Source organism: Protopterus annectens, chromosome 2.part1, assembly GCF_019279795.1.
Source record: "Protopterus annectens isolate FY-2018-M chromosome 2.part1, PAN1.0, whole genome shotgun sequence".
Lineage (NCBI taxonomy): Eukaryota > Metazoa > Chordata > Ceratodontiformes > Protopteridae > Protopterus > Protopterus annectens.
Genome location: NC_056729.1, coordinates 1,170,697,726 through 1,170,721,896, shown reverse-complemented (window position 1 = coordinate 1,170,721,896; position 24,171 = coordinate 1,170,697,726). Strand labels below are relative to the sequence as shown.

Below are 24,171 nucleotides of genomic sequence, written 5' to 3'. Positions count from 1 at the left end.
TGGATAGTTACAGCACACGCCAGACGTGTACTGGCAAGATGCAGAGTAGGTGTAATTAAAGTCAATTGATAAGAAGTGAAAACAAATACTAAACTTAAACATTTAGCTACTAACAAAAAACAATAAGTTATGTCCTTACCACAACGTTCCATGTGGAGTGTTTATCTCGCCTTTGTTCTTACACACGGGTTCAGAGACGATCCTCGGCTCCGAGTCGGCCGAATTGCAAAGCTCTGAATCTCAGAGAAGCTCAAGACCAGCCCATATCCCACAATCCTCCCTGCCATTACTCAGATCTAGTTTGCAAACAAACCAGACCAAAAGATCCAACACCTCCGGTACTAGAAGTATACACTCTCTTCAGCCATTCAGAGACACTCTCTCACCATAGCAATAACTAATGGTCTAAACATATATCCCATGATACACGGGACCATATACCCTGGAAGGGGTCAAGACACGTCGATCAGACTCTAATCCTGCCAGTTCTTCCAAACACGTGGGGAGGGAAAGGGAGGGAATGTAAGAACAAAGGCGAGATGAACACTCCACATGGAACATTATGGTAAGGACATAACTTCTTTATGTAAGAGTGTTCAATCTCGCCGTTTGTTCTTACACATGGGTAGCGTCCCTAGCTCCGTCACCCCGAGTGACTCATGGAAGAACGTTCCTAAGCACAGTGGAACCAAATGATGTCCTGTCCTTGGAGACTTTGTCCACTCTATAATGAGTGATGAAAGTATGTGGCTTAGACCACGTGGCTGCTGCACAAATAGTGTCGAAAGGCAAACGAGCTGCATGCGCTAAGGAAGTGGAGACGGATCTGGTAGAATGGGCCTTAGGTTTGGTGGGTAAGGATTGATTTGATTTAGAGTATACAAAGGTTATACAGTCAGCAAGCCATTTAGATAGTGTACATTTAGTAACTGCCATGCCCTTTTTATTATCTGCAAATGCAACGAAGAGCTGATCCGTTTTCCTGTAAGCTTTGGTCCTATCCAAATAAAATCTTAATTGCCTGTGAACATCCAACTTGTGCAACATATACTCCAGTTTGTTAGTATGGTTCTTGAAAAAGGTAGGGAGTTCTATAGACTGGTTAATATTCGTAACTGAGCATACTTTTGGAAAGAAAGATGGATTTGCACGCAAAGACACCCTGTCTGGATGGAATATCAAGTAAGGTGGTCTGACCGATAATGCTTGCAACTCATACTCTACGAGCTGAGGTCACGGCGACGAGGAACAGCGTCTTCCACGATAAGAACTTTAAGAGACATGACGAAGCAGGTTCAAAAGGTGGCAACATGAGTTGCGACAGCAACAAATTCAGGCTCCATGGAAAGAAAGGTTTTCTGACAGGCGGCCTAAGATGGAAGGTTCCTTTCATAAAGGCCTTACAAAGTCTGTGAGACATAATGGGAGAACCTTCCTCACCAATATGGAAGTTTGATATGGCCGCCAACTGTACTCTTAGCATGGAAGTAGAAGCTCCTTTGTGAAAAAGGATAGATAAGAATTCTAAAATTTTATGTAGAGGAGCTACCAAGGGGTCTAAGTTTTGGCTAGATGCCCAGTATACAAAGCGTTTCCACTTACTCGTATAGAGTTTAGTAGTGGAAGCTTTATGAGAAGCAACCAGAATGTGTTGAACTGCCGGGGATGAGTAGATGAGACCTGGCTAGGCAGGGAAGTGGAGCAGCCAAGCTGCTAGTTTGAGGGACTGTAGAGACGGGTGAGGAACTCCATGGTTCCTCTATTTGATAGGCTCGAAGAAAGCGGAACCATATTTGATGAGGCTGGAATGGGGCTATGAGTATTATAGTCCTTTCCAGGTTCCTGGCTTTCTGTAGAAATCTGGGAATCAAGGGAGTAGGCGGAAATGCATATAGGAGACCTGGGGGCCAATCGTGTATCAGTGCGTCCCTGGGGACATCCCCCGGAGGGGGTAGAAGGGCAAAGTAGCTTCTGCATTTTGCATTCAACGGTGAAGCAAACAGATCGCAGCAACGCTGGCCCCATTTGCGGAACATCTTTTCCGCCATCTGTGGACTGAGGGACCACTCGTGAGGTAACAGGATGGCTCTGCTCAACCTGTCCGCAATGACGTTGGATGACCCCGGGATGTGCGTTGCTATCAGAAAGCGACCCGTGGACTCTGCCCATTGCCAAATTCTCATGGCCTCTCTGCATAACGGGTAAGACCTGGTTCCCCCTTGCTTGTTTATGTACCAGACTACAGACATGTTGTCTGTCTGAACTGCTACTGTTCCTAGAGGTAAGAGGGCTTGGAAGTGTTGCAACACCAGGAACACCACCCTCAGCTCCAGAACATTATATGTAGAGTGTACTCCATGCTGGACCATTCTCCTTGGACTGTTCTTCCCTGAAAAAGGCCCCCCCACCCTATCAGGGACGCGTCCGTGGTTATTGTGGCTGTTGGACTGGGTAGAACGAACAGACGACCCATAGTAAGATTCTGATCGCACACCCACCATGAGAGGTCCCGTCTGCAAGAGTCTGTTATCCTGATCTCGTGCGCTAGGGGTAGGTGTTGGAACGACCACTGTGCGAAGAGCAGCCATTGCAGGATCCTCATGTGTAACCTTCCCATAGGGACTGCAATTATTGTGGCTGCCATCAGTCCCAATACTTTTAACACCAGTTTGGCTGGGGCTTTCTTGCTGGCCAGAAGAAGAACCTGCTGTTTGAGGGTTGAGACCCTTATTGGAGGGAGCTTTAGTAGTGTCGATCGTGTATTTAGGTCAGCTCCGATGAAGGAAATACACTGTGAGGGCGATAAGCAAGACTTTTCGAAGTTTATGGAAATCCCTACGTGGGAACAAAGGCTGACTGTGTAGTCTCTGGCTTGCAATAGACGACGCTCAGTGGTGGCGGCGAGGAGCCAGTCGTCCAGATAGGGAAACACCTGGAATCCTTGTCGTCTCAAGTGAGACGCAACTACTGCCATGCATTTGGTGAATACCCTGAGGGCTGAGGTGAGTCCAAAGGGCAGAGCTCGAAACTGAAAATGACTGGCTCCCAGCCGGAAGCGCAGGTGATCTCTGGACGGTCTGGCCATTTTAATGTGGTAGTATGCGTCTTTGAGATCTATAGAGCACATCCAATCATCCTTCTGTAAGAATGGAAGGATCGATTGAAGCGTGACCATCCGGAACTTTTCCTTCTTCACGAAGGTGTTGAGATGGCTGAGATCTAAGATCGGTCTCCAGTCCCCTGTCTTTTTTGGTACTAAAAAGAACCTTGAGTAAGTTCCGGATCCTCTTTGGTCCGCCGGGACTGGTTGGATTACTCTGTTTTCGAGCAGCTTCGAAATTTCTACAGCTGCTGGATTTCGCAGATGGGGTGGCACGTCTGGAAACCTTCTTTGTAGAGGTGGAGTTGATGTGAAGGGGATTTTGTATCCTCTGGTTATAATGCTTTTTACCCAAGAATCCAAAGTAATATTTAGCCAGGCCAGTGGGTATAAAGCCAAGTAACCCCCGACTGCCTCCAGAGCAGGACAGCCGGGTCTCCCTTCAGGAGTGCTGGAAAGGCTTCCCAGGGACGGAATCCCTGTCGCCTTGGTTATGCGGACCCCCTCTGCCGCCGGGGCGGCATCTTCCATTTCTACCCCTTCCTCTACCTCTGGAGGGGGTATCACTCTGTGTGGTCTGGAAAGATCCCTGATTCTTACAGAACCACATTTTTCCACCTCGTTGCCCTTTGGGGTATGGTCTAGTAGGAGCGGAAAAACGGACCCCGACAGCAGACAGGGTCTTTCCCTCTTGCTCACACCGAATGAGAGTCTCCTTAACCTTGGGCTCGAAAAGTGTGGCACCATCAAAAGGGGCATTGGCAAAGGAAGACTTAAAGGCTTCCGCAAAGTAGCACAGCTGCATCCATGATTGCCTTCGAAGAGCAATCGCTGAAGCTGCAGCTCTACTCGATCCCTCGGCTGCATGCGAGATGAGCCTCATGGATGAGTTTACTATGGAGGTGAGGGTGTTAAGTTGTGCTGTTACTTTTTCTGAAACAGCATCTGTGTTACCCTGGAGGGTATCTGTCAGCTCCTTGATGAGATCCCTCTGCAAACGTGTGAAATGAGTCAAATAGTTTAGCGAACACATGGAAAAAGTCGCTGAACTAAAAACGCGCTTCCCATATCTGTCCATAGTCCTAGAATCCTTATTAGGAGGATGAACAGATGAGGAAGACTCAGACATCTCCTTTTTCGTGGCTGCCACCACCACCATAGCGTCAACAGAAACTCCCTTGGTGAGATAAGATTTATCTTGGGGGGGCAGTGATGAACTTGTTTGGTTTCCTAGGGACTGGTTCCACTGTCAGGTGCCTCCCACGCCCTTCGAGCAATCAAATCCATTAATTCATCGAAGGGCGGAGTCACCCAGGAGGTAGAAGGTTGAGCCCCAAAAGCCTTCAGCAGCACCGATTCGTCCTCAGTGGGGGCTAGGGATTGCCAATCACCCCTCTGTTTCAAGATCTCCAGGATGTCTGCAAATGACACATCCTCCGAGGGTGATTTGGGGGACCCCTCTGCCTCATCCAAGTCGGTGTCATACGTTAGAGATTCCTGTGGGGAATCTATGTGCCTCCTCTTGCACAACCGTTTCCTCGGGACCTTATCAGAGGGGGCTTCTGGTGAGGCCTCCAAGGAACAGGGGGAACCCTCTGGGGGTGGCTGAGGCAATGGGGCTCTACGCTTGGGAAGAATTGTGGGAGCAGAAACAGAAAGTGGCCCTTTTGGGGAAGGAGAAGATTCCCCTGATGATGTGGTTGTCTGTTGAGACAATGCTTTCCTCATAAGGTCAAAGGCCCCCGAACCCCTGGCCGAGGGCTCCCCCAGTTCTGAAGAACACGGGAGTATCCCAGACCCAGGTGCCGTGGGCTCCGACCCCGAGGACGGAGCTGAGCCAATCTGTGCCGAGGTCCCGAGAGGGAGAGTCGGCACCGAAAGGTTGGTATGACTCTCGGTCCCGGAACCGAGGAGAGACCGTCGGCTCCGCGACTCCCCTATCGGTTCCGAAGTAGTCGAAGTCAATGCGTGCAATGGACGGTTTCGGCACAGAGGGCTCCACTATCATCAGGTCATCCTCTCCCGGCTCCGAGATCTGGATGGGTCTCGAAGAAGGACCCATTGGAGATACGGGGAGGCCTTCTAGTTTTGACACCAACTGAGAGGAAACTAGAAGTTATGTACTTACCATAACGTTCCATCTGAGTAGGTGGATTCATTTGTCTGCAACCTGTGGGTATGGATCCGATATCGGATCTGAACCGGCATGGTTTATCCAGTTATGGATCCGAGCTCCTAGCTCCTCCCCTCACCCATAATGTCCTGCTCTCCCTACATGACCTCAGATCGAGTTTGCCCTGCACCAACTACCCTAACCAAATAACACACCCTATGCAGGAAACTGACAAGGCCAGGGGGATAGGAGGGCGGGATGGTTGCAGACAAATGAATCCACCTACTCAGATGGAACGTTATGGCAAGTACATAACTTCTAGATCTGAAGTAGGAGAATTCATTTGTCAGCAACCTGTGGGACAGAGTCCCCAGCTACCTGAATCTTGGGTGGCCATCATGGAAGGATATTCCGGAGCACCGTGGAGCCAAAGGATACTCTACCTCTAGAAGTGACGTCCAGCTTGTAATGAGTAATAAAGGTATGAGATGAAGCCCAAGTGGCTGCTGAACAAATGTCATCCAGAGGAATCCTAGACTTAAAGGCCGCCGAAGTAGAGACAGACCGGGTCGAATGAGCATGGACTCCCTCCGGTGCGGGCCTCCCAGAGGCTTGGCACGCCAACAGAATACACTGAGAAATCCAGCGTGACAAAGAAACTTTGGAAATTGGTTTACCCAGATTGAATTTGGCAAAAGAAATAAACAACTGGTCTGATTGCCTATGACCAGCTGTCCTATGAAGGTAAAAATGAAGCTGCCTGTGAACATCCAAGGAATGCAGCTTGTATTCGCCTTTGTTTTGATACTTAGGGAAGAAAACAGGGTGGTTGATGGACTAATTAATGTTAGCTTCCAAAGCTACTTTAGGAAGAAAGGAGGGATTGATCCTGAGGTACACCCGGTCCTGATGAAAAATCAAATAAGGCGGTTTCATGGACAGGGCCTGAAGCTCTGAAACTCTCTTAGCCGAAGTAATGGCTACCAAAAAGGCAGTCTTAAAGGACAAGTATTTAAGATCAACTGTGGCCGCAGGTTCGAAGGGGAGAGCGGTCAAGGCCTGAAGTACCAAGGAAAGATCCCACGGGGGAACCGTTTCTTTGACAGGGGGTCTGAGCAAAAGGGTGCCTTTTAGGAAGGTTTTGCATAACTTAGCCGACATAAGAGACCCTGAATCGTGTCCAACATGGTAATGAGATATGGCCGCCAGCTGAACTTTGACCGTGGGAACTACTGGCGCCATCATTAAAGAGAGTAGTAAGGAAATCTAGAACCAAAGGAAGGGGAACCGTGAAAGGATCTAGGCCTTGCCGCTCTGCCCAAACAGAGAAACGCTTCCATTTACTGCGGTAAATTTTTCTGGTAGAGAGCTTGTGGGCCGCTACCAGAATGGCCTTAACTGGGGACGAGATACCGGGAGTCCTGATTAGGAGTGGAACTGGAGCAGCCAAGCAGTCAACTTCAGGTTGTCCAGGTTCGGATTTGGCAGGTTCAACGGGTGTGATATCAGATCTGGAATGGGATCTAGAATCCAAGGTGGATTCACTGAATGAGACCCTAGGTAAGGGAACCAGATCTGTCGAGGCCAGAATGGGGCAATGAGGATCATTCTGCACCCCAACCGAGAGGCTTTCTGATGTACTTGTAGCATCAGAGGTAGAGGGGGGTATGCGTAAAGAAGACCGGGAGGCCAAGCATGCACCAGAGCGTCTCTGGGAAAATCCCCTGGAGGGGGGATTAGAGCGAAAAAACTGTCGCACTTGGCGTTTAAAGGAGAAGCAAAGAGATCGCAACAGAGAGTCCCCCACTGTGCGAAGATACGTTTCGCTACTTGAGAATTGAGAGACCACTCGTACGGGGAGAGAATGGTGTGACTGAGCTTGTCCACTAGGATGTTGGTCCGACCCAGAATATGCGTTGCGATGAGAAAGCGGTTGGTGGAGATCGCCCATTCCCACACTCTCATGGCTTCTCGACATAAAGGGTAAGACCTGGTTCCCCCCTGTTTGTTGATGTACCAGACCACCGACATGTTGTCTGATTGAATCGCAATTGTTCCCAGGGGAAGGAGGGCCTGAAGTGCTTGCAACGCCAAGAGCACCACCCTAATTTCCAGAACATTGATATGCAGGGAGGTCTCTGAATCGCTCCACGTGCCTTGGACCATGCGGCCCGCAAAATGCCCCCCACCTGAGGCGGGAAGCGTCCGTGGTCACCGTGGCGAGAGGGGGAGATGCACAAAAGGGGCGGCCCCTGTGGAGGTCCGGAGAATGGAGCCACCACAAGAGAGACCACTTGCAAGCCTTGCTGATTGCAATGGGATGATACAGGGGGAGGGAGAGAAATGACCATTGCACCTGAAGTGTCCATTGAAGTACCTGCATGTTCAAGCGGGCGTGCGGAAGAAGAGTAATCGCTGCCGCCATAGACCCTAGCGCCCTCAGGATCAATTCCGCAGGTGTTGAGCTGAAGTGAAGGATGGCCCGCACCTGGAGTCGCAGATTCCGTACCCTGTCAGTTGTGAGAAAGGCTCTTAAATTTCTCGTGTCTAACCTGGCTCCTATAAATTCTATTGTTCGAGTAGGGACCAGGTTGGACTTTTCTATGTTTACCGTGATGCCTAGCTTGGGAGCTAGACGAAGGAAAGAGTCTCTTGCCAAAGAGAGTAGATGCCTTGTTGGGGCGGTGAGAAGCCAGTCGTCTAGGTACGGAAAGACCTGCACCCCCTGAAGCCTCAGGTGGGCCGCAACCACTGCTAAAACTTTGGTGAACACCCTGGGGGCTGTGGTGAGACCAAAGGGAAGGACCCTGAACTGGTAGTGACTGGCTCCCAGCCGGAAGCGAAGAAACCTCCTGGATCGTCTGTCCATCAGAATGTGGTAGTACGCGTCCTTGAGGTCTATAGAGCACATCCAGTGATTCTCCCCTAGAAGGGGAGGATGGACTGCAAAGTGACCATCCGGAACTTCTCTTTGGGAACTGACAGGTTCAACAGGGACAGGTCTAGAATGGGTCTTAGGTCCCCCATCTTTTTTGGCACTAAAAAAAACCTGGAGTAGAACCCTGATCCGATCTGGTCTGGGGGGACGGGCTGGATGGCTCTTTTTCTCAGCAGATGGCCAATTTCTGCTGAAGCGGCCTCCCTCTGATCGGGTGGAACATCGGGGAGGATTTTTAACTTTGGGACATGAAGAAAGGGGATCTTGTAACCTCTGGATATAATCCGGAGTACCCAGCGGTCCGATGTAATGGACTCCCATGCCGCTAGGTGCTCCGAGAAACGTCCCCCGACTGCCTCCAGAGTGGAGCAGTCGGGCAACCCCTCAGGGTTGCTGCGTGGGCCGTTCAGAGAAAGGTTCCCTGGACCCAAAGTTCCTGGGAGCCCCTCTGCCCCTAGGGCGGCGTCCTCCCTGTCCTCCTCTGCCGCGGAAGCACTGGTTGTCTGGAGCGGGTTGGGAATGCTGCGACTTCCGGAACCACATCTTCTTCTGGCCCTTTTGGTTCCTAGAGTAGGACCTCTGGGGCACAGAGAAGCGGACTCCGACGGCAGATAGTGTCCTCCTGTCCTTCTTGCTCTGAACCAAGGTGTCGCGAACCGTCTTGCCAAAAAGGGCAGAACCGTCAAAGGAGGCATTCGCGAATGACGCCTTGAAGGGCTCCGTAAAATCGCAGTGGCGGAGCCAGGCCTGCCGTCTTGTGACTAGGCCCGCTCCTGCAGCTCTAGCGGCTCCCTCGGTAGCGTGGGAAAGTAACCGCATAGAGGTGTTAGTCACAGAACGAAGAGTGGCCATACGGGTGGAGTGCATAAGTTTGTCCTCTTCCGACATGGACTCTGGGGGGGATGCAGAGTATTCCTTGATAAGATCTCGCTGCATCCTAATGACGTGTGCCAAATAGTTGAGCGCCCTCACTGAGAAGGTCGCTGACCTAAAGATTCGCTTCCCCAAATGGTCCATCATCCGAGACTCCTTGCTCAGGGGATGGACTGAGGGATTCTCCTGGGCGAGTTCCCTCTTAGTAGCTGCTGCCGACAACATGGCATCTACCGGGGGTCCCTTGCTCCAGTGGGCATGGTCAGCAGGGGGGCTACGGATCCTGTCGGGCCTCTTAGGGATTGGCTCCACGGTGTCCGGGTCCCTCCACGCCCTGGTGGTAATAAGGTCCACCAGGGGGTCGGCAGGAGGGGACACCCAAGAGGTAGACGGGCCCGCTTCAAATGCCTCCAAGAACACTGACTCGTCCGAGGAAGACTTTGGGGCAGACCACCCACCTCTAATCCGTAACATTTCCATGATGTCTCCAAAGGAGACATCCTCAGGGGGTGATCTTGGGGTGCCTTCCCCTTCCTCCAAGTCAGTGTCTTCGGTTAAAGACTCGGGGGAGTCTATGTGCCTCCTCTTACACGAATGCTTTGCGAGGTGCTTCCTCAGGGGGGCTGTCCGAGGAGCCCTCACCAGCAATGTTCAGAACCACAGGAACTGCTTGGGGCAGTGAAGCGGGCTGTCCCAGTGGCCGGGTGATGGAAGCCTGGCACAGAGCAGATGGAGTGTGGGACGGAGCCGAAGCAAGGGTCGGGGGTCCGGACGCCCTCAACAGAGCCCTCTCCACTACATCAAAAGCTGAGGGGGAGCCAGCCTCGACAATAGGATCCGAAAGTTGGCTCCCCCTCGGATCCGATGAGCTGATCGGAGCCGGCGCCGAGCCCCTCGAATCCGAGGGACCAGTGTGCTCCGACAAGGACGGCGCCGAAGGCACACTGAGTCCCTCGGATCCGAAGCTCGGGCCAAGGCTCCGAGAGGTCGGATCCGACAGACTCGAGGGCAGGGTCGGATCCGAAGTACCCAGTACTGTCGGCGCCGACCCACCCCCCGGCTCCGAGGCTACCCGGCTCTGAGCGCTCCGAACCCGGGTAGCGGGTCGGAGAAGGAGCAATGGGCTTAAAAAAGGGGGTTGAGCCCCCCCCCAGAGGGGGGGGGAGGCAGGAGCACTCCCATCTGCATCTGGGCCTGGAGAAACCTTCGCATCATCCAGTCCAGATCAGCGTCGGAGAGGCTGTAAGTAGACCTCGACGAGGCTACCGAGGTAGGCCTTGAATGCCGCCTCGATAGCCTCGAAGGAGTTCGGGTCGCTTCATCCTCAGGCTCCGGTGAAAAGCACGGGGACCGGAGCCGAGGAGGGGGAGAGCCAGCAGCCAGAGAGGCCGGAGAAGCCCGCTTAGCTGGTGGGGCCGAAACGGAGGTCTCGGCCCGCCGCTTGTGGTGCTTCTCTCTCCGGTCCTTTTTCCTGGCTTCCCTCTCCTCCGACCCTTTGGCGGGAGTTTGAATCCCGGGTGGAGGAGGGGGAGCAGGCAAGGCAGGGACTGCTGAAGCAGTGACCACCAAGGGGGCGGGGGCCGAAGCCGAGTCTGGGGGCAAGAGTCCCGCCAAGACCAGCTTCGACCTCCGCTCCTTCAATGCCCTGGGGTTGAACCCTGCACAAATTGAACACCCTGAAGTGAGGTGTTCAACCCCAAGGCATCGAACGCACCGAGTGTGGCCATCAGCAGGGGAAAGCTTACGGCCACACTTGGAGCACTTTGAGAAAACAGCCTTTGGGGCCTCAGACATAATTATTTATTTATTTTTTAAAAAAAATAGTAACAATAAAAATAAACTAAACACTCACACAAAGGCCCCAAAAAACACACACACACACACACACACTAACTACGCACCAGCGAGGGGAGGGTAAAAACTAAATTAAATTATACCAACAAATATATAAATAAAAGGGAAACCTACAACTTTCACACAACTAAGAAATTTTGAAAAGTTTTGAAAAGTTTTAAAACCCTTAAATAAGACTTAGCTTTAGGAGCTCTGACGACCCAGCCTTCACCATGCGCGGCAAACTAGATCTGAGGTCATGTAATGAGAGCAGGGCATTATGGGTGAGGGGAGGAGCTAGGAGCTCAGATCCATAGCTGGATAAACCATGCCGGTTCGGATCCGATATCGGATCCATACCCACAGGTTGCTGACAAATGAATTCTCCTACTTCAGATCTGCAATTAACTTGGAAAGGGACGTGTTTTCCATGTGTTTCTGCATGACACGATCCACATCTGTCTCAGATAAAGGTCTGGAAGAACGGGTCGAAGGAGCCGAAGATGGCACCGACCGAAGAATGGACGGTGGTGGCAGCTCCGACACCGGTTCCAAGATCTGGGGCTCAGGAAAAGATAAATGTTCGATGCTCGACCCAGAGATCTGTGGAACTGGCGAACGAACCCTAGAAGATGAACTCTGAGCCGATGACATGGGCTCTGACATCTTCGACCTCTTCGAGGATTTAGAAGCCTGATCCGACTTGTCCAAAGCCTCTTGAAAGGCAGGCTTCAGTAACCCTCTGTCTGTGATCTTCCTGCGTCTATCTGTCATGACCCTCCCTCTAAAGGAATGGCAAATAGAGCAATCCTCTAGCTTTCTCTGACATGCTAATATAACAACACTTCACTAGGCTAATGAGTAGAGAAAAACTGCTAAGACTACTAATCCTATATGTATATATATAAGTCTAGAAAGGGCTATATAAAATAAGACACTCACAAACCACACCCAAAGAAAGAAGGGTTAGGCCACAAAAGGGTGCCTGAAGAAAAAAAAAAGGGTATATATATATATATATATATATATATATATATATATATATATATATATATATATAAATAACACACACATACAGCAATTTCTATAACTATCTAAGAAATATAAAGTTATATCAGGAAAAAAAATCAGTAGCTTATCTGTAAATAGAAACCAATTATCAATTTTCTATCTGGTCCGAGCTCTCCTCGATCCGATCTGTTGCAGCGGCAAACTAGATCTGAGTAATGGCAGGGAGGATTGTGGGATATGGGCTGGTCTCGAGCTTCTCTGAGATTCAGAGCTTTGCAATTCGGCCGACTCGGAGCAGAGGATCGGCGAGATTGAACACTCTTACATTCCTTCATTTACAGTTGATTACTTATTTTTTTATCTATCCTCCAAGAATTTGGAGCTCCCTACTGCTCAAAGTCAGAAGCTCATCAACACATGGGATGTTTAAATCTAGATGATAATTTTTTTTTTCTATGAAACTACTTCCAAATGTTTCCAGCACCATAATAAACTATCTGATGCTCTTGAAACAAGCCTACCATAAGCAGCTTATACCAAGCTTCAGCAGACATGTTTTTCTACTGCAACTCCTAATGTACTTTTTGTTCTTATAAAAATTGTTCTGGTGTAATGTTTATATAACTAGAGAAGCAGGCCACAAAACTATAACTTGATGATGACCCTGGAGATCCAGCTGGGAAAGGTGTGCATGCCTTTTGTTTGAAGGTAAGAGTTTTCAAACTCAAACTCCAACCATTTAGAGAGTCACCCTATAAGGTCCATGACTAGTTTCTAGATGTTAATGCAGCCAAACCTAGAACTATAACTGAAGCTATAGCTTACAAGAATTCTAAAATTACTGCCACAGTTCATGCGACAATGTTGTGGCAATAGGCATAATTCTAGAGACACTGCTAATATTGCTAATCTTTCCTGTGTATGCTGCTTGCTCATGCAGTCCTGAACAAACAAAAGGAAAAATGCATAAAGACAAACACACCGAGGTGGCAAAAATAAACTCCTAGAAATGAATACAGATGCAAAGGAAACAAAAATGATAAAATGTTTGCATACTTGTACGGGTCTACAAGCTCTTCAGTAACATAGTTCAGGAAATTCCACCCTCCATAGGCGAAAGATCCCTGAAGAAATGAGAGGGCTATCATCCCAATATCAGGTTTCTGGAAATAATCAAAGGCATTCTTGGGTTCCAACCAGTAATACTCTCCTGTAACAAGAGAAAAACAAAAGCATTATTCTAGTGCCACCTGACACATCTTGAAGCCTGGCCTAATCAGATGTTATCATGCCTTCCCTTCTCATTAACATAAGACATAGCTACCTACTTCACCCCATTTAAAAATAAGGAGTTAAGCACCTTTTACAGACTGACATAAGGTATATGGGCAGAAATGCCTTGCATGCCCCATCGATTCTATCCAGTGATAAAGCTATTAGATTACATACCCTTATTAATGTTTACATTTTATGCATCCACATACAAGGCTGCCTCTTTTGGAAAAGGCATAAAACAGATAAAGCCACACCATCTGCCTTACTCACCACACCCATTCTGATAAGTAAATGTACATTGCTTCTCTTTCACAGTTGCTTATTATGATAGAGAGTTTCATGAATTAGTATATTATGAGCTTAATGCAGTAGTTAATCAAATATATAAACATAGGCTCTTTGGTATTTATTAGGCTAACAACCAAAAGGTCATTTTTAAGTCTAGCAATACATCCTAAATCTCTGACAAGTTCTCATACCCTTGATAAGTGTAAGCAGGGGGTTGGGAGATGAAACATTTACAAGCAGGGAACAAGAAGATAAATGTAACGCTCAACCTCAGAGCAAAAAATATGGACAAAGCCAAAAATAATGGGGGGACAAAGGTACAAAAATAGGGACGATATTTAAATATTGCTCCAATAAACTTAAAAAGTTGATAGGATTACAGCTTTTTTCATTAGTATGCATTAGCATGCATTTTCTGAGGGGTTTGAAGTCTGAAACTCAAACGTCTGTCATTATTTAGTGACTTTAATCATACCTCTCAACATGGAAGCATCAAAAATCTGGACAAAGCCCATGAAAAATAGGTACAAATCTGTATGCTGATTAACATCTAATTTGCGTACACAATTATGTAACTCCACCCACTCCAATGGAATTGTAGGATACCAACTTTCAAATGCAAACTGAAGAACAGACAACCAACATATGGCACCTGAGTCCCCCTGCAGCCATTCCAATGTCCCATTACCTGGCTGTTTCGCCCCATTTACCATAAACACTAATGTATGCATACTGCTTTACTTCTACAATGATTATTTGGATTTTATTTTTTACATTTTACAGCACAACAATGCAGAAACACTAAAAGACATCTGGTAAACAAAGCAATACTGTCTCACAGTGAAAATAGGCTTGGCATTAAAACTTCTCTGCCCTTGAAACTCACATTTATTGAAACAGCATTGAAACTCACACCACATCCAAAGAAAATGTATCTGGCCAGTGGTGGATAAACTGAGCCCTTACTACAACACTTCCTAGAAAGGATGGCCTATGCACAGTGGCATCAGATCACACAAAAAAAGTTTACAAAAACTCATTTCAAGATTACAAAGATTTCTGAATACATGACAAACCACAACTGGTATACATACCTAAAAGAGAGAGAATGTATCAAGATCATACATATGGCATATTTAACTTTTAGCTACCCCTCTCCATTTTCCATGAAATATTTGTAAAATAAGTATTTATTTTAAATTAGAGCATATTTTGATTTTTATATTACTTTACTTCCTCTGTACATACAGTGAACCAACTGTGTGCTTTGATACTTTACTTTGATAGGATTAGCCTTGGAGTTAATGGAGTTAAAGAGGTTGCCCTATTAAAAGGATAATTTAAAGTTAACCATAATGGCAGATACCTTCATGAGAGTGTTAAGAAAATAAAATAATGAAAGACATCCTGATTGTGAATGTACTTAGTACAAGGATTAATAATTTATTGCTGCATTGCGTGGTGGTGATGAAGTGGACAAATAAAAACATGTCATACATTTTATCCGTTTATTAGTGACTCAGAATCAGAAGTTAAAACATACAAAAATGTGTACCATGTTTTATTATGCAGTGTTGGTTGACCAAGTTGTTGCATGTTCATCAGAAGTCCAAGGAGAGAAACTCAAACTGAAAACATGCAAGCAAAACAACACATTCACAACATATTTTCACAAGTAATTAAGTTTTCAGCTATATACATACTATTGAAGCAGGCACACTCAAATCAACATTTTGCTCAGGTATTACATCAGGTGTAGAAATTAAAGCAATCGCAAAGTGAGTCTATGAACAGAGAGTCAGTAGTTAAAAGTCCCAATGTCCTGCACTGATGAACTCAAGTCAGAGAAATGGGAAGCCCTAACTCGTACCCAAAAGAGATGGTCACCAACAGCATACATGTACAGTGCTGCTCCGAATACCAGTTAGTGCTAACTGCAAACAAGAAGCGCTTAAAATACAAGTTAGTCTCTCTCTTCGCTCTCTAGCTATCAAACTGGCCAGCTACCGTATATGTGTATTACTTGTTAGAAATGTTTGGTGTAATACAACAGTCTTCATTTGAAGATTGAAGTAAACTTTGTGCCCTGTGCCGATGATTATACACTTCTGCAAAGGAATGGAATAGTTGCTTCAGGATCATTGTTTAGTGGTAGTTAATAACTGCTACAATAATAAATAAGTATGTAAATAAATAAATTAATCTTTAAATGAAGTGACTGTAGTGTTTTTTTTTTCCCATTTGTTATCCGGAAAATGCACCAGTTCTCAGTGACGTATTTCCACTGGTACTGCTAAGAGCTTATTTAAGTTCCTTTATACATGTGCCGGGCTCTTGCCATACATACAGCTCCATTTCACCAGAATGATTTGTTTTGTGAAAAAGAAATACAAATAGATTTAGAGGGTATGCAGTTCATCTATCGACTGATTTAGTTATTCGTATTTATTTGTTAGTTGCAAGAACTCTTAACCAATGACTGAATCTTTAGGAAATAAATGCTTGCAAGAATCTTTCACTTATCCATTTCGGGATGACCAAATATATGGCAAAGCTTTTGAATTAATAAATACTATTGACAAATTATATTGAAAAATAATAAAGCTGATCACAAGAGACAATGTTCTATTTATTGCAGTCATAACTCTCAACCTTCAATCTCCAAAATGTGGTGCACTCTCTCTCATAAATAATGTGGAGCAAAAGGAAGTGCGGCATGTTTACTAACAGCTTCAACTAAACCATTATTTTGAAAAAGTAATCTGATTCAATATTGCATGCTTACCATCAGTCTCAGTTCAAGTCTCTACACTGACTGTGAATACCGAGCCTTCTAAAATCCGACGAGCAAGATGTTTAGCCATAATATATCCACATTCCATTGCAGGCTAGCTGAGCAAAAAAGCAGGCAGGAGCTAATAAAATCCAGGCGCGAGCAATACAAATAAGGCATTCCCGCTCGCAAAAGCATTTGATTTGAGCCTACGTTTGCGAGCTCACTTCCGACAGGCTGATAGCCCTGACGGATCTGACATCATCGCGTGCGCGATGACGCCAGCTGACGAAGTGCAAAAAATAAAAAAATAAAAAACAAAAAAAATCGGAAATCAATTGGTGCCACTCGGTAATCGTGGCACCCCATTTTTGGACCCCAAAACTCGGTAAAAACAGAGTAATTCGGGACAGTTGGGAGGTACAACTTTAATCCTCAATGATTTTCCAGAAAACCTCAAATTTTATGAGGACCAGACCAAAAACAGGAGTCAAAAACCTAAACATTCTGCAAAAATCTGGACAGTTGAGAGGTATGGACATGAACTATTTACAGGCTGCCTGTGTCCATTAGGGACATAGGTGCCAAACCAGGGATGAATTTCCTGTTCCCCATCTGATTCTCCAATTTACACTTGAATATTGGGTTGTGATTGATACTGCACATTAGCATTACTTTACAGGTCAGTACATTTCCTGAAACTATTGCACTAGATGAACATGGAGGTCTAAGAAATCATACTGACGCCATGAAGCCAGGAAAATACCTTAACTGCAGTCAGTGGCTCAACGGGTTGCTATTTGTCTGCAATTCCTGGAAAATCAGAATGCTATTGTTTCTTGTACCAGTTGCCTGGATTTACATCCCCAATTTCCCATGCTAATACTGATACACACATAAGAAAAGGGGTTATCCTTCAGCCTCAGCTAAGATGTTACACTAATGGAAACCAAGATCTAAACCAATTATACCTGAAGTAGTGAATATTGTAACAGAGATAAAATACAGGAAGTGGGAATTTTAGAAAAGGGTAGGAATAAATTACATAGAAAAAAATGGAAATTGTGGGAACAATGCATGCAGAAAAATGTTTTGAAGGAGGAATGAGGTTTGAGATCAGGCAGGAACTGAATAATGTATGTAATGTTGCTTAGCTTATATGATACATAACAATAGATGTGAATTATAGTGTTTGTAAATGTGAACTTGTTAATATGGTTTGATTACTTTTAAATAAATGTAAATTTGCCTACGTCAAAAATAATAATTCAATAGAGCAGTTATAAAAAAAGATGTTACACTAAAGTACCGCCTGCCTGACTTGGTAGTAATTCGGGTATATTTTAAAAAATCTCATAGCATTTACCAAGAAAAAAAGTGTGAGAATTTCCTTACTATGCTGATCAAATTTCCCCAGTCTGTGTATGCATGTGTGTGCGCGTCTGTGTGTGTGTGTGTGTGTGTGTGTGTGTGTGTGTATATGAAATATAGAATTTCCGTATCTCGAGACCATGAAGTTGAAAATCCAAATAACCGAAACCACAAAACCGTGAAACCCAACTCCCGAAACCACGAAGACACAGCACACACTACACAAAACATACAAACATATACACCTCCCGACACTGTACAAAAAGGAATACAACATACATGCAAACAACTAAACACACATACCTACCCTTACTATGCAAGGGGGCAAGTCCCCCTGTGCCTCCCACACCCCCTCTACTAATATATACTAACTCCGAGATCACACTACACGCCATAACACAGACCGCACTACACTCCATAACACAGACAACCCAGCATCGCAGATTCCACCCCCCCCCACACAAACACACATCACAGACATACAAACATCACCACTCCCAACACTAACACACTCTCACTCTGACCTACCTACCCCAACCCACACATAAAACGTCCCAACACACTCGCAAACACACAATCCCTCCCCAAAAAGTACAGTTTTGTACCTACCATAAATGTAGATGTTCGAGTGTAAACACTGCTGCAGTCGTGGTTCCCCATTCGGCCTGAGTTCCAAAGTCTTGGTCCGGTGTTGGTTGCTGTCACCTCCTCCCTGACGTCAGTGCGACAGGGGTATATAAGATGCAGCTGACGCCATTTTCTTCAGTTTTTCTTGCTCCAGATGTCAGGTGCCCCCAAATAGGTAGGCAATTCAAATTGCTAGTAAAATATAGAAAAGAAAAGCAAACAACCCTTTTTAGTTACCAGCAAATACTCCCCATGGGTAGTAAAGGGTAGATTACCTAGGTACGTACCAGAAAGTAAAAGGGGAAGGAGGGAGGGTAACCTGGACTGCAGCAGTGTTTACACTCCAACATCTACATTTATGGTAGGTACAAAACTGTACTATGTTCATCGTGTTACACTGCTGCAGTCATTACACTTGGGTGGAATCACAAAGCTGAGGTAGGGAGGCTGGATCTATAAGGCATTAGGGGTGGCTATAAGGCCCTGCAGCACAGCAGTTGCGAAGCCAGCTCTGGATTTGGAGTATAAAGGCAAATGGTAATGTTTGGAGTATAAAGGCAAATGGTAATGCTTGGTGAAGGTATGCACAGAACTCCATGTTGCTGCTTCTAAAATATCCTTGGTAGGTACTCCTCTGAGGCAGGCAGTTGAAGCAGCTGTTGCCCTGGTGGAGTGAGATCTAAAGCTGCTAGGTACAGGCTTCCCATGGTGAGTATAGCAGAAACGTATACAATTGTCCTAATCATTTTGAAATGGTCTATTTTGAAATGTTTTTTCCCTGTGCTCCTGCAGCAGATGCTACCAATAACTGCTCAGATTTTCTGAAAGCTTTGGTTTTGTCCAAGAAGAAGCGTAACTGCCTGTGAATGTCCAAAGAATGTAGTAGTCTCTCCCCTTTGTTCTATGGTTTTGGATAAAAAGTTGTCAAGTGAATAGTTTTGTTTAGAGCCACACTTGATACCACCTTTGGCATAAAAGTAGGGTTAGTTCTTAAAGACACCCTGTCCTGGTGGAAGATGAGGAAAGGTTCCACTGCCATTAGTGCCTGTAATTCTGAAATTCTTCATGCTGATGTTATTGCCAGTAGCAGAGCAGTTTCCCAAGAGATATATTTTAATTCTGCTGTGTTAGCTGGCTTAAATGGAGGTAAAGTTAATTTTTCCAAAACAAAGTTGAGGTCCCAAGTTGGTGTAGGTGCTCTACGGGGCGGTCTTATGTTTTTAGCCCCTCTGAGGTACTGTTTGAGCAAAGGATTAGAAAAAATTGGTGGATCCGTGTTGTAATGAGCAGAAATGGCTGAGGCATGGATCTTGATGGATGAGAAGGAGAGGCCCTTGTCCAGCATCTCAGTTAAGTATTGACGTATCTGAGGAATGTTTGGGACAAGAGGGTCAAGGCTGTACGCTTGGTTCCAGGCACAGAATCTCTTTCATTTATCCGAGTAGGCTTTCCTGGTGCTAGGCCTTCCAGCCTCCAGAATGACATCCATAACAGCTTTGGAGAGAGGCACTGCTTGCTTGACTAAGGAATTTTCCATGCAGCCAGGTTTAAGGTCTTTAGCTGGCTGTGAAGTATCTGATTGTTGTGCTGTGTCAGCAACTGTGGGATTTGAGGCAAAATCCAGGGTGTTTCTTGTGCCAAGTTCTTTAAGATTGGGTACCAGTGCTGGCATGGCCAGTCTGGTGCAATCAGGATCATCTTTGGCTCTTCTTGCCTGGCTTTTATGAGTACCTTTGGAAGGAGAGGTAAAGGAGGGAAAGCGTATACTTGCAGGTTTTTCCAGCTGAATGAGAGAGCATCCACTTTCCATGCTTGTGGATGGTAGCTCCTTGTGCAGAATTTCTGGAACTGGCAGTTCATTGGGGATGCAAACAGATCTATGTCCGGGCTCCACCATTTCTGTGTTATCATTCCGAATATTTGTGGGTTCAATTCCCATTCATGGGGGTCCATGATGTTTCTGCTTAGGTAGACTGCCAGTGTGTTTTTCTCTCCTGGCAGGAATTGTGCTTGCAGATGAACTTGGTAGTCTAGAGCTGTGTTCCACAAGGTCATGGCTTGTCTGCAGAGGGGGTAGGAGTGTGTGCCCCCTTGCTTGTTTATGTACCACATAACTGTAGTGTTGTCTGTCTTTAGTAGTAGTTGCCCTGGATGCAGCAGGTCCTTGAAAGCTATAATTGCATTTTGTACAGCTAGCATCTCTTTTTGATTGATGTGGAGATGTCTTTGCTCTGTGGGCCACTCGCCCTGAATACATTTTCCTGCCATGTGTGCTCTCCAGGCATAATCCGATGCATCTGTTGTCAGTGTTTGCCTGGCTGTGAGTTGAGTAAAAGGCTGTCCCTTGTTGAGGTGACAAGCTTGAGCCTACCATCGAAACTCCTGTTGAAGGCAAGGAATTAGTGGTATAACTGTTTCCAAACTTTGACAGTGTTGAGACCATACACTCTTTAGGTACCATTGTAGTTTCCTCACATGCAGTCTGGCATATGGAATTAGTAGTATGCAAGATGCCATGTAGCCCAAGGCCTGCAGAATTTTTCTTGCAGGGAGTTGGGTCTTTGTTGCCATCAAATGAAAGTATTGAGTCAGTTGTCCTTGCTTGTCTGGCGTGAGATAAGCTATCTGGGCCGTTGTGTTCAAGCTGGCACCCAGGAATATTATCTGTTGTGAGGGCACTAGTTTTGATTTCTTTTCGTTTACTGTGTACCCCAGGCAACTTAGTAACTTTTTTACATACACCAGATGCTTTAGAAGAATGTCCTTGCTCTCTGCTTGAATCAGGCAGTCGCCCAGGTATGGATAAATTTGAATTCCTTTTTGCCTGCAAAATGCAATTACTGGTGCCAGGCACTTTGTGAAGACCCTGGGCACAGTAGATAAGCCAAAGGGCAGTGCAGAGAATTGATAGTGCATTAAACCAGCTAGAAATCTGAGGCATCTTCTGCAGTTTTGTCTGATAGGGACATGCAGGTATGCCTCCTTGAGGCCCAAAGTCACGAGCCAAGCTTTCTTGCCCAGCATGGGAAGAAGCTGCTGTAGTGTCAACATTTTGAATTTTGGAACATCCAGGTAAGTGTTTAGAGAAGAAAGGTCCAGAATGGGTCGCCAGGCTTTGTCCTTTCTGGGAACCAGAAAGAGTCTTGAGTAAAATCCTTGACCTTGCTCCTGTGGTGGTACTTTTTGAATAGCTCTCATGTCCATGAGTGCTGTAATTTGCTTTTGAGCCTCTGCCCATTGATTTGGTGGCAGATTTGGCATTCCTTTTAACCCTGGCAGAGTGTGAAAGTGGAACCTGTAACCTTGAGATACAATATTGCGAACCCATTTGTCTTTGGTGATGCAATGCCAATTGTGACAGAAAAGTGCCAGTTTTCCTCCTAAGGGTGCTGCCAAGAGAGCTGTTTGGCAGCTGTAGTGGGAAGTCATTGAGGCTGCTTTTTATAAGGTTGAGGCCTGTCTGGCCTGGTGTACCCCATTGTCGAGGCCTGTAAGGGCCTTGTGCCTGACCTCTACCTCTTGGATGTCTATATCTGCCCCTTTGAGGTCTGTCTGTGACTGGAAAGGACCAATTCTTTGTTGGCCAATTTCTGCTAAAATGAGGAGGCTGAACCTGTAAGAAATCTTTCACCGTTTGCATAGATTTTGTCTTATCCTCCATCTTCTTTAATACCTCCTCTGCCTTAACTCCAAACAACACATCCCACTGCAAAGGTGCATCCTATAATTTGGCCTTAACATGATCTGGTAACGTATGTTCTTTTAACCAAGCATGACTTCTAATGACAGAGCCTGTAATTGCTGCTCTACAGAAGGCCTCTAAGGAATCAAACCCACATTGCAAAGTATGTTTTCCCACTTGTTCAGCTGCATGCAACAAATCCTTCATTTCTTTAAAATTAGGAGGATCTGATTCTGGAAGCATCTTTTGTTTCAAGTGAGACATCAAATATTGCTGATATTTTAGCATGTGAAACTGGCAATTCAAGGCTCTCATTGCTAGAGTTGCAGATGTATATACTTTCTTTCCCCATCTGTCTAATGCTCTGGAATCTCTGTCAGTGGGAACTGGGTTTTTTGCTGATGAGGCCTTAATCCCTTTGGGTCCCTGAGAAATAGTTTCAGGGTCAGCAACAGGGCTTTTGTACAGAAATTTGTGAGAGTCAGGGACTCTGTAGTATCTATCCGGTTTAACTGGGGCTGGGGGTAAGGAGTCAGGGTTTAAGCTGGATTCAGTGTACACATCATCCACAATATCTAACACTGGCGGAATAGCAAGGGGTCTGTGTTGAGGCAATAAAAGGAAGTCTATGAGCCTTTTCTTGGATTCTGAGTAATCCTGGCCTTCCCAATGGAAATGCTCCCTCATGGTATGTAAGGTCTCCCCCAAAGGAGTAGTCCTCAGGCAGACAGGCTGATGGAATTGATTCCTCAGCATCAGGATCCTCATAAGGGGGTAAAAAATATCCTAGGTCTAAGGATGAATCTGAGGAAATGGACACCTGGTTGGAAGATTCATAGTCTGCATCCTGTCTGGGCCTTTTATCAGGAGGGGGATGGGACCCCCTGATCAGGGTGATTAGGTCTTCGGCCAATTTTAGCATTTGTTTCTTAGGCATGGAAGCCTGTCCTGGAGAATGCTGTGTCTGTTTCTTTGTTTTTAAGGGGGGCTTAGACTTAGCAGAGGGTTTAATGGTTAACTGGGTAGGTCTGAAAACACCCTCTGAAGCTGTAGATTGCTCAGCTACTTCAGTTCCCTCTGAAGGGTTAGTTTTGGTAATCTGAAAACCTAGAGCATCCGAAGGCCCAGTCAGCTCCACATGGGAGTCAGAGGCGGTCTGTGGTTCTGTGGAAGCGGTCGTCAGGGGCTGCGTAGGTGCCTCGCTGAAAACCGGAGAACTAGTGACCGGCCTAGAAGAGGCCTCATCATCAGTTTTGGGCCTCGGTTGCCTGTCCTTGTCCTTGCGCTTTTTATGTATTCCGGTCGTCGGAAGTTCCGACGGCATGGTGTAACTGAATTTTCTGCCAAAATAATGTCGGGCAAAATCAAACCGACGTTTAATAGTGCGCTTGTTAAACCTAGCACAAAACAGACAACCAGTGACGTTGTGGTCTGGGCCTAGGCATGGAATACAATAGGAGTGGAAATCCTTTTGAGGTATTTGCTTCCCACAAGAAATACAGTTTTTAACTTTTACTGACATCAGTCTGAGGCAAGAAAAAGTTTCCCCAATGGGGTACTTAGCTTTGTAGAAGACTTTGGTTCTGGATTCGGAAAGAAAATCTCAGGAGTCGGCCAACCGGCACTTGCGAACTGCTTCTGCTTCGGGCACCGCGCGGCAAGAAAGACTGAAGAAAATGGCGTCGGCTGCATCTTATATACCCCTGTCGCACTGACGTCAGGTAGGAGGCGACAGCAACCGACGCCGGACCAAGACTTTGGAACTCAGGCCGACTGGGGAACCACCTGATGGCAGGATAACCCAAATGTAATGACTGCAGCAGCGTAACACGATGAACATCCCTAAAATAAACACCACTCACCTAACGCGCTATCCGTACCGTGGATTTGACATTTCCGGGTTTACGATTTCCGTTTGTTCGACTTTATAGGCTCGAGATTCTGAAATTTGATATTTCAGGATTTCAAGTTTATAAAGTGTTTCCATATATACACACACATACATATATATATATATGTATATATATATACATATACACACACACACACACACACACACACACACACACAATGTATATATCACAATGGTAAGCCACATACCTTGCAAAAATTAAGCCATTAACAACCACTTCTTGGTGATATCCAGAAAATTTTTGTTCCATTTTATTTTTTAAAGACTGAAGCAAAAAAGGCACACTCAATTTTTACTTCAGAAAATAAGTGTAAATGGAAGACAGACCTGTTATTTTCCTATTATAATAAGAGGGCTCAGAATTTTAAGGCCTTG

At 46.0% G+C, this 24,171-nt stretch overlaps 1 protein-coding gene across 1 annotated transcript in view; it reads right to left on the bottom strand.

Moving 5' to 3' along the window:
* The window catches only part of LOC122794370 (large neutral amino acids transporter small subunit 2-like), a 724,393-nt gene that overhangs the window by 301,000 nt on the left and 399,222 nt on the right, over nucleotides 1-24,171 (bottom strand). Inside the window, exon 5 of the mRNA XM_044062706.1 lies at nucleotides 12,925-13,078. Within this exon, the coding sequence (XP_043918641.1) occupies nucleotides 12,925-13,078 (154 nt within the window). The remainder of the gene's footprint in view (nucleotides 1-12,924; nucleotides 13,079-24,171) is intronic.